The 11,573-nt window shown below is 36.4% G+C and overlaps 1 protein-coding gene across 2 annotated transcripts in view; it reads right to left on the bottom strand.

The window, feature by feature from the left end:
* Positions 1-11,573, bottom strand: part of npr2 (natriuretic peptide receptor 2) — a 45,960-nt gene that overhangs the window by 3,069 nt on the left and 31,318 nt on the right. For both annotated transcript variants that reach the window (XM_047152023.1, XM_017459987.3), the window contains exons 13-20: positions 11,029-11,188; positions 10,722-10,877; positions 9,814-9,982; positions 7,169-7,315; positions 6,343-6,466; positions 3,819-3,887; positions 3,467-3,641; positions 2,231-2,329 (exon numbers count right to left, since the gene is read on the bottom strand). In XM_047152023.1, the coding sequence (XP_047007979.1) occupies positions 2,231-2,329; positions 3,467-3,641; positions 3,819-3,887; positions 6,343-6,466; positions 7,169-7,315; positions 9,814-9,982; positions 10,722-10,877; positions 11,029-11,188 (1,099 nt within the window). The remainder of the gene's footprint in view (positions 1-2,230; positions 2,330-3,466; positions 3,642-3,818; positions 3,888-6,342; positions 6,467-7,168; positions 7,316-9,813; positions 9,983-10,721; positions 10,878-11,028; positions 11,189-11,573) is intronic.

The raw sequence follows: 11,573 nt of genomic DNA, 5'->3' as shown, positions 1-11,573 counted from the left end.
GCCCAATGGATGGTGCATGGTGTATATATATATATATATATATATATATATATATATATATATATATATATATATATATATATCTTGTACTGGTGTGTGCTGCTAAGTGCTCATATACAAAACCGTCGAACCAATCCATCGTGGGCTATGCTGCACCATGACAAATGCTGGAAACGTTCACTTATCAGTCAGGATGCTATTGACAGATGACTACACAAGACAGCAGGTTAGTAAATTAATTGATTGAGACGATTATAAACGAACTGTTCCAATAAGACAAAGGCCAATAAATGCCTGCATCACTTACTCATCACTAATCAAGATGGAAAACATAAATTGCACATTTATTATCACATTTATTTTCAACCCCAATTCCAAAAAAATTGGTACGCTGTGTAAAAAGTAAATAATTGTCATAAACCCATATGTTATTCAGAATAGAACATAGAAAACATATCAAAAGTTCCACTTGAGGAAATGTACTATTTTAAGGAAAAAATAAGGTCATTTTGAATATGATGGCCGCAACATAAAAAAAGGGGCAACAAAAGGCTGGAAAAGTAAGTGCAGATTACTCTTACTTTTCAAATTCAAACTTGGCTTTTTTTTTCTTTTTTCTTACTCAGTTGAAAGATTTGATATGTTTTCTATGTTCTGTTGTGAATAGCATATGGGTTTCTGAGATTTGCAAATCATTGCATTCTGTTTTTATTTGCATTTATTTACATTTTACACAGCATCCCAACTTTTTTGGAATTGGGGTTGTCGTAACTACAGTGTCCCTGTTCTTCCCACATAGTCACAGGACATTCATAGATGGGTAATAATTTATGTTTAATCAATTTACATCTACTAATTAATTATATTTATTCAATAGTAATTGTTGACCTGGCACAGACACTATGCAGTTCACTATATGTCCATGATGCTATTTGAGATTCAGCCACAGAAACTGTTGGAAATTGTCCCCAAACTAATTCAATCCAAAATGTAATATCACTTTGAGAATATTTTTGCTTATTTATGTATCTCAGAAATGAATGCAAAATCAAGGAAACTCCACAATATTCAGAGGAGCTTGCAATTAAAAAAAAAATAATAATTGCAGATTTTCTGCAGATTAAAAACTAACAGGATCAAAACACGGTAACATGGAACAACGGTAGTCTAAGACAAACGTAAGACAGGGAAGCAGTGCAAACAATGGCTATATATAAGCGTGCTCATTAACAGAAATGTGATTCAGGTGCAGGTGGTCATGTGACATATTGTAGTACAGTGCAGTGGCTGATGGGAACTGAAGTCCAGAGTTACCTCCTTGATATATGACATACAGTCTGAAAAATACATTTGAATGCTTAAGAGCTTGTGTTTGACCTGTGGTTATCTAACACTAAGTCTATTAAAACCTCTAAACTCAAAATAATGTTTAAGATTCCTGATTAAATCTACAAATCTACATTTACGTAATTCCAACATCCAACTGCCATGTATTAGTGCTGCTCCTTTTTGTGTGTGTGTGTGTCTGAATCTCAAATGAGGTACTACTGGGAATATAGTGCACGAGATCAAGGCTTTACAATGCCATTATATTATACCCTATGTAGAAGTGAATACGATTTGTGATTTGGCATCATTGTGTGTTGAAGGGGTTTATATAAACGTATTCCTGCGTCAAGATTAATTGAAGAAGACGGATTATTGAGGTCAAATAAAATGAGAAACGAATACGAAAGGTTTAAACTGTCATATTGCGTCCTAGAGACACCATTTTCACCTTCTGTGGTTCACTGGGTGCGAACGCATAAGTGTAGCACTACTTTACCAGTATATTATTATAAACTAATTCAAATTGAAATGCATTCCAGTAGTAAATATTTTAAGCAATTAAAATCATACTAACTGCGGATATTACCTATGACATCTAGCAAGCCAGCAGAGAACGCTGTAAACACTGTTACGTTTCTTTCACAGATGAGACGTGTGCTTACTGTATGATGTATAAAAATAAAAAAAAACACTCTCAATGATTTTTCTCATCTCGGATTGTAAATCTGAACCTGCGTATCGACTAGTGCGCTACTTGAGCTGTCTCTCAGCAAATACTTTCTTGCTCTTACTCAAGGACACTTATTTTTACTCGCGCTTGAGTCATTACTTTTACTAAAGTGAAGATTTTAGCTTCTCTAACCACCTCAGTGTGTTCTAGAAATTTGTTTTTGTCACCCACCTTCCCCAGTGGACTCCATCCTTGACGCCGTGTTGACCGTGTCTCCAAATAAACAGTACCTGGGCATTTTGAGTCCTACTACACCTGCACAGACAGGCCCTGTACACACACACACACACACACACACACACAGAGTGAAAGAAGTGTGAGATTCATTGCCGGAAGACACCAAACACAACCCTCTGATCAAAAGTATCCTCTGACAGTTTGAGGGTTCACACTGAGGACGTTGATCCCTGCAGTCGTACCAGGCTTAATCTCATTACAACAGCCACTGCGGTCTGTATATACACAAGCTGACAGAGATTGACAGAGATCTGTGAGAGCATGCTGGGGGATTTACTCTAAAGTAGGCGTAAGAGGATTACTGCTTGGCGATGTGGCTGAGAATAAGAGAAAACATTAATTAAGTACTAATACTGTGACTCAGCCCTTGCAAGTTGGGGTAACTGATCATGATACAGACTTGCCTCAGTGTGTGGCCTAAAAGAAATACGTTTTATTCATGACAACATGTGTGAATTTGTAGTGTGTTTACGTGCGCACTATAAATCAGATCAGTATCTGTTTAGATCATTTAAGCAGGCATAAACCACATGCTACGAGCTTAAACATACATTTTCATTAGATTTAAAGAAATTCGATCAAGAATTATTGTGGCCAATAATCAGATCGTGCATGTAGACCATTAATCAGATAGATATTGTTCTGCACGTGTTCACACACCAAACCGGAAGAAGGAATACAAAAAAAGCCGGTTCCTGTCTTTGGATCAAAAATAGAGAGAGCTTAAAGAAGGACAATGTGATGTGCAATTTTCAAACATATAAACTCCAAAATAAATATTTACCACTGAAGTGATCTAGAGGCCGATTCATAAAAGCCGTTATAGTAACATAACATAACGGATTAAAAATACAGATTGCAAATGCTAACAAATGCTGCTCTGCTTTTATAATTTCATGTTGAAAACGTGACTTGAAAATTGCCAATGCTATTACCATGTTACTGTAAAACGCAATTACTAGCTGATAGCTGGAGTTATCTGATTATCAGATTACTTAAATGCACGTAAACATGGTGCTGAAATTGATCCCAAAATCTGTTTGGTTTTTTTTGTGCAGTTAATCTGATCATTTTGTACGTGTAAACACACTCAGTGGCAATTTGCAAGCTGAGGTAATAACACAAATTTGTACTCGACCCAAACGTCCAACAGCAGAAAAAAACACGTACCCGTGTGGATTCCGACGCGTAGCCACAGCTGATCATTCGGTCTGTGTCTGATTTTAAAGCTTTTGACCTGCTCCAGTAAAGCTAACGACATTCCGGCAATCTCCCGCGCGTGGAGTTTGCCGTTACGTACAGGGAGACCTGACACCACCATATAGGCATCACCGATGGTCTCCACCTAGAATGAAGAAGGCAGATGTCTTCATCCATGCTTTGTTGCGTTAATATTTAGGCTTTAAAGCTCATGGGTGAAAATTCAAGAATGAATCAAAAGAGTTTAAAAGGACAATTTTTGCTTAAAAGCAAAATCCCATCAATGTCCCTTTGAGAGGGATTTATAGAGAGTTCTACTCACCTTGTAAACATCGAAATTATCAATGATGGCATCGAAACATGTGTATAAGTCATTCAGCAATGTTACAACCTGCAGACAGGACAGGGACAAGTTTTCGGTCACATTTTGTTACCAGGAAGCATTATAAAGAGTATTATTTTGGTGTACCTAATTCAGATTTTCTGCAGAATGAACATGAAAACACATTCAGTATGATTTTTTTTTTTTTCAAATTGAATTTGATGTTTGGCATATCACATCATCAACATGTACCACACCAGAAAATCAGTTCTCATGATGTTCTAACGTAAGTCAGTCAGAAAAGCTGGTCTGACGCATGTTAGTAGTGAGTACGATTTGTGATTTGTGTCAGTGCCAGTATATTATTATAAACTAATTAAAACCGAAATGTATTCCAGTACTAAATGTTTTAAGCAATTAAAATTGTACTATAGTACTAACTGCAAAGATTACCCATAACATCTACTGTAGCAAGCCAACAGAGAACGTTGTACACATTGTTGTTTCTTTGACAGATGAGACGTGTGCTTACTGTGTGATGTCATAAAACATGACTTTGAATGATTTTTTTCTCTCCTTTCATTGTAAATCTAGTGTACTACATATTTTTACTTCAGCTTGAGTCATTACTTTTATTAAAGTGACGTCTTTAGCTTCTCTTACCCGTCAGAAAAGTGCCAGAAAAAATTTATGTCAGCACAAATCAGTCATCAGAATTGACCAAAATATAAGACAAAAGTTTGACTCCTTTTGGAATAAGCCTTTGTAAATACTTAGGTATACTGTATAATATATTGATTTAAATGAAATTCATAAATAAAAGTATTGTTGGGAAATTTAGCTAACTACCCTGTAAAAAAAAAAAAAAAGACAAGTTGGTTTAATTCAATAAAGCTGTACAGCAAGTTGCCTTGAAATGTTAAGTTACGTCAACTTTTCTTTTTCTACAGTGTACGAATTTTCTGTTACAGCTCAGAGTCTGTTTTAATTAGTTTGGGGTTCTGGCATGCCATTTCCAGTAGGTTCTCTCAGGAATTAATTGGTGCCAACCAAAAAAGTATGCAGTTGTTGCCTCACGAATCTCCCTAGCGGTCAGTCACCTTTTCAGTTGGCAAGTAGAACACGTCTGAAGATATTTCCTGCAAACTTGTGTTGCCTCAGAATATGCGAAAACGCACCCATTGTACCTTCTGCACTATTATTTCCCACAAAGATTCCAGGATAAAAAAAAAAAAAAAGAACTGCTTTGGTTGTGATGCATTTCTATATGGACTGCTTGAGCGTCCCTCGAATGAAAATAGTTTCTTCCTCCTCTTTTGGATGCAAGCCCAAACACAGACCTTACCGAGAAATAGATTTGCATGAATAATGAATACAACAATGAATACAACACAATGAGAGCACGGTGCGTGCAGCATAACAGTGTGAGTATAAAATTAAACACACTGATGCTGGGAGATCATGGGAGATTATATAAAGACAGTGCAGAAAAGGTGAAATGTATATTTGGTTATATTAAGTAAGGAATAAACCCTGATGAGGGTTTATAATCAATGATGACTGATGGGCTGATGCAAAGCAGAGTTTCCATCATGTAGTTGATTATTTTCCAGCGAGTAACAACTAGTCCAGAAGTGTTTTATTCCTCTTATACTACAGTGATTGGCCAATTCTTAAAAAAAAAAAAAAAATTATGAATTAATGACATGCTCTACGTTTATTCTAATAAATAATACATCCCCTAGACAAGTTAGTTTCTGTTGTGTTTCACTTATGTTACAGCAGCTATAAATCGGCATCTGTTTTTCTCTCTAATGAAGTTAATAAGGCAAAAAGAACCACTGGAGACTCCTTCCATAAATGTTAAATAAATGTCTCCATATAGAAAACGTTGCCATATCAACAATTATCATTTTTTTGTCATTGGTACAGTAAATAACAACACTTTTTTAGCCATTTATCATTAGCCTTAGATTATAAGAAGTGTCTAACATACATGTTACTTTTCTCATGAGATCTGCTTATATCTGTTATTTCTTCTTTCTTCTATTTTCACACCCAATCAATACTTCTGTCACAACAAAGAGTCTTCACTATGCTGAAAGCTTGAAAATGTACTGGCACTTTAACAGCTCTGACTTAAGTTAAACAGAGACTTCTGTTTGCTGTCTAATTCGTTAGATATGATTTGAGATTGATACACACATAACCAATCCCTCCCTCTATAACGAATGGAATTTTCCTGGCAGGAGATATAACGAACTCAAGACCATATTGGGCCACCAGAGTTTAAGCCTTCTTCCTCAAAAGGTGCTCGTATTTTAAGAAGACATTTACTCGAGGGAAAGCCAAGGATATGAGAACGCATTCATCTTCTTAAGGAGCCTTGTATTCCTTAGGCTCAGCTTTAGTCGAATGGTTGATGCTGTAAAGTCACCATTTCTACTGGACATGTACCATAGCATGTAATAATATCATAATATATATATAGAGATTTTTAAAAATTTCGTACACGTATACGTACCTCTAACGGTGTGCTTTCAGCAGACATTGAAGTGAAGCCCACTATGTCACTGAAATAGATGGTGACGCTGTCAAAAGCCTCCGCCTGCACCGTTTCGCCTCTCTTCAGCTGCTCTGCTACTGAACTGAGAGCATATATATATATATATATATATTAAAAAAGGTCAAGAAGCTGAACAGCAAAATCACTGCACGGTTCCAGCATAATTCTAACACTAATACATTTGGACCAAAAATAATAACCACGGACAGCCATGAGCAATTTACCAGGCCCCAAAATTTCAGAACTGTGACAGGCCTACTAAGGAGTTGTAGTATGTCTCAGGCAAACGCATGTACAAGGGATAAAATTAAACATACGTTTCAAATAGTGTACTACATGGCAGCCAAACTCAACTCTGGTTCTTAGCCTTTCCCGATATAACAACAGAAATCCTTCTTTCCACAAGGGAAAAAAGATCAATTAATGATAGAGCCAGAGACGTGGATTTTCCTGCTTCTCGCAAAGAGGGCTTAAAATTCTCAGCCGTTCCCACAGTCCTCAGCAGTCACTTCAGCTGGCTTTAATGTTCCTCCCTGCTTACATAATTATGTCTAAAATAGAGGACAATGCCAGGACAATCAGCTATTTTCAGCATACAAGGGAAAAAAACTGTTAGTGAAAGTACATCATAAGGAGTTTGTGTATATGTATGTGTGTGTGTGTGTGTGTGTGGGGGGAAGGGGCTTAATAACCTTTCATTCATCAAGTTGTGGTTAAGAGCTTGGCAGCAGTTAGGAAACTCGGATGTGCACGATACAAAATAACACAAAAAAAGCTTTCTCACTGTGGCAAGATTTGGTAAAGAAGATTTTCAGCTCTTCTCTTCTCCTCCAAGTAGGCCTGTGTTCGCTCCTCTACCAGGTTCTCCAGGTTGTTGGCGTACTGCTCCATTCGGGACAGCAGGTTATTGAGGATGCTGGTGCTCCCTTCTCTGCCACAAATACAAGGAGCAATCAGAATCCCAGAAACCCAGAAACACAATCATTTCATATGTAATACATCATGGACAAAAAGAAGAAGATTCTTAGTTTAAAGACAGGCTTTTTGAAAGGATGAATTGTCTCAAGGATTAAGGACTGGGTTTGTCTTGATTATTGGTTATTAATTAATAGCAGGAATTCACTGGTATTCCTATATGTGCATACTACAATACATATTGTGTTAGCCAGCTAGCTAACATGAGTGAAATTGACAGGATTTCTGTCAGAACTTTTAACACATACTTATAACATGTTAATAACGCTCACGGTTAATGCTAGCAGGCTAGCTTACATGACAGGATTTGTGTCAGAATTTGTAATATATATTAATACTGTCAACACTAACAAGAGAACATATATAACAAGCTAACTGACATGATTCCCGTCAGAAGATTTAATACATACAGTACATACTGTAGAAATGTTACCACTCACTGTTAATGCTAGCATGCTAGTTAATCTGTGCTAACCTGATAGAATTTCTGACAGAACTGTTTATTGCATACATATAAATGCTAATATGTACACTGTTAACTTTAGCAAGCTAGCCATTGTGTGCTAACATGACAAGATTTCTGACAGAATCTTAAAGATGTATTTATAAATGTTAATAATGTTCACTGTTAATGCTAGCAGGCTAGCTAATGTCTGATAAACTGGCAGGATTTCTGAAGGGATTGAATCAAGGATTGACAGATCAGAATGGATGATTTGTCTTTTTTTCCCCACACAGATTATTCATTTTAATTTTGTTGTGATTATTGAGTAATCATTTGCTTGTGGCTGATTAATGACCACTAACAGAAGGATGTTGTACCTCTACTGTGTGAAGCGATCATGATCTCAGTCCACTCTGGTTCCTCTTAACATGGCAGTTTCCAGACTTGTGCTACAAATGTAAGGTTGAGAATCTATGCGAGACATCTAGATGTGGGTTGAATCATCCTCAGTTGGTGCCCTAACTGAGAGCACTGAATGATTCAGATCTATTCTGGGTCAGAACTCACACACCTACATGCACTATTACAAAACTATGAGTCTGAAAAAAGCTGAACTCTGGAATAAGCCTTGATAAATGCATTTTTTGGTGATAATTCCTATTTACATTTATAACAACGATGGAGGATGAATAAAAGATCTTTTAAAAGTCTTTTAACCTGGACTGCGTGAAATACATGTAGTGAAATACATAGAGGATAAGGAAAGCCTTTTTAGGATGTAAATGACATTAATCATGATGTATGGTATGCAAACTTACAACAGCTTTTAGTGATTAGAAATAGCCAAAGAGCGTAATTGTTCATTTATTCAATTCTTTTGCATACCGAAAATATCCCCATTACCCACCGCCGCATTTCATTATGAAGAGAGGTCCCTTTTTAAATTAATTAACGATGCCTGGCAAACGTTTTAGCAAAACGTTTTAACATGTCAAGTTGTCCTAGTACATCAATCACATTTTTTTTAATCCATATTGGAAACAATTTATCAATCAAATGCCAAAGTACCAAGCTGTGGAGGTACAAAAAAAATATCTCACAGATCTCTATTTATACAGATAGTAAACAGTGATCTTATTAATCAATAAGATCTTCAATGTATGTAATAACTATCAAGTTAAAAGAAGACAAAGCACACGTGCAAAGCTTTTCTATATATAGTTTTAGAGTTGTAGATATAGCACACAGCAAATTTAAATGAGAAATTTTTGATTCTATTCAGAACGACAAAATTAATTTTGCACAACATTTATTTGGCATTTGAAATAACACATCCTTGAAAGATTATGATATAGGCAACAACTGATGAATTCATTTCTACGTATTCATTAGAAAGCTTGTTGTTTCAAAAAAGGAAAAAAAGGAAAACTGGCATTTAGAAAATGTAGTAGCAGCGTATTGGGTTTTTATATCAGGGTAGAATGGTTTACAGTTTATATGACGAGTGAAAATGCATTTATATGAATAATGCATTTTCCATAAACAGTCATACGGTATTCATGAATGTTTAGATCAGCATTCATAATGTATTCATATGACAATAATATACACTACTATACCCCCTTGGGGTCCGCCAGGGGGCGCCCGGGGGGCCTCAAGAATTTGGTGTGAAAAATAAATTCTCACTCTCAGACAACCACACACACACTCACACACACACACACACACACACGATCAATTCCTAATGTAATGTAATGTAAAGATGTAAGATGTAATTATTAATAAAAAATGGGGATATTATATTCAGAAGTCTGTATTTTTAACGTGTTTTAAAGACATCTTGCAAAAGGGGGGCCTCGGTCAAATGTTAATGCAATTTGGGGGGCCTTGCCCTGGAAATGTTTGGGAACCCCTGCGTTATCTCCTTTGTAGACATGAAAAACCCGAATCATGCCAAAGCTCCAGGCTGTCAGGCCAGTTTGGCAATGCACATTAGCAGCAGCACTCACTTGTTGAGTTTGGTGATGAAGATCTTGATGTGGCTGAAATCTGGGCGCTCGGTGGGATCCTCTGCCCAGCAGTTCTCCATCAGGGTAGTCAGCTCCTCGCAGTGGCGTGAGTTATCCGTCGTGGGACGAAAATAGGGCTTCTGGCCATTCCGCACTTTCTGGATTATCTCTGAAACACAGAACATCTGCATGAGCATAAATAAACGCACATGCACAGCTTGGTAAATGAACCACTGTTCCATATTTTGTTATTGTTTCTACTTCCAAAAATGGTTATCAAGGATTAGCCAAAAAGTCGTCACAGAATATTCCTGATTAATGTCTTTTCTACTGGAAACAACAGCACTGTGATTCAGGAGTAGTGTAGTGACTGTATAAAGTTTTTTGTTTTTGCCAATGTCTCACATATAATACAGTTTAATGTTTGAGATTCATTTTTATTTAAAATGTACCCAACTTTTCATGTAAAACCCACCATTTTCAGGTTAGGCCAAATTAAAAACGGCTTCTTATTCACTGTGTGCACTCACTACATAGGGAATAATAATAATAATGCACTCAAAGTCTAAACAAACAGTATTTCAGAATTACCCACAGAAATTGTGTGTTTGGTGTTTTTGTTGTATTTTATTGTCATCTGACAAATATTACATTCAAACATCCTCTCTATTTTCACTACGCTGTGAAGGGAAAAGTAGCAACAATGCCACATATATAGCATTAAATAAGCTATATGCTTATTGTGTATTGATTTTTTTTCCCCTGTGAATTTCACACAGCATTTTATTGAGCATAACTAGCCATCCTAAAAACTCCTCCTACTTTTGGGCTTGGCTCACCATGTCCGATGTGAGCACACATATGGAGTGTATTCTATCCAACGATATGAAAGAGTAAATATAACTTACCTTTCGGGCTCAGATCCATGCCGTCCACATAGAACGGCCCATATCTCAAAGCTATCTCCTGCAAGATGATACCAAAACTGTACACGTCTCCTTTCTGGGTTCCCTGTGGTGGAGGTCTGTCATATATCAGTAACTCTGGAGCTGTCCATAGTTTTCCTGAAATATAAAAGCATTAACAGACAATAATCCTTTTGATTCATTCTTCCCTTTTCTGGCTTTCGAGCGAATAAACCAAAATTTTGAAATATTTCACAGATGTTAATTACTAACACTGAACGTCTGTATTTTTAGCTTAGCATTTGCTTACTTGCATAAAGTTCATGCGAGTCTTCATTCTCATTGGGCGACCGAAAGCTCGCCAGACCGTAATCTGTAATTTTCAGGACAAAGCGACTGTCCACCACGCAGTTCGACGATTTCAAATTTCCATGGGAACCAATGTAGCTGTTATGCAGATAGTTCATTCCCTGCCAGCAAAAGACATAACGCAGTGTTACGAGTTTTGCCAAATTTGACTTACCTTCGTTTATTCTCATATTTTTTTTAGGCTAAATGAAGCAGAGAATACAATACATCAGCAGTGTTCTTGAGCTAAAAAAAATCAAAATACATGTAAAAAGCATGTTTAAATCATGAAATTGTTCGTGTTTTTAGCATGTTTTTAGCTTAAAGCTTGAAATTTAAAGCATGAAAATAATATGGAAAGAACAGACCATAAACAGGTCACTCAAAAAACTATTATCTGCAATATTTTCTCCATTAAAAGACTTTCTAAACTAAAAGGTAAGTAAAGATTACCATAATTTATGTGATTTTGTCTGTCACACAAAAATAAAACCCAAAGTACAATCC

This window comes from Ictalurus punctatus, chromosome 28 (genome assembly GCF_001660625.3).
Source record: "Ictalurus punctatus breed USDA103 chromosome 28, Coco_2.0, whole genome shotgun sequence".
Taxonomy (NCBI): Eukaryota; Metazoa; Chordata; class Actinopteri; order Siluriformes; family Ictaluridae; genus Ictalurus; species Ictalurus punctatus.
This window is presented reverse-complemented; position numbering and strand designations above follow the sequence as displayed.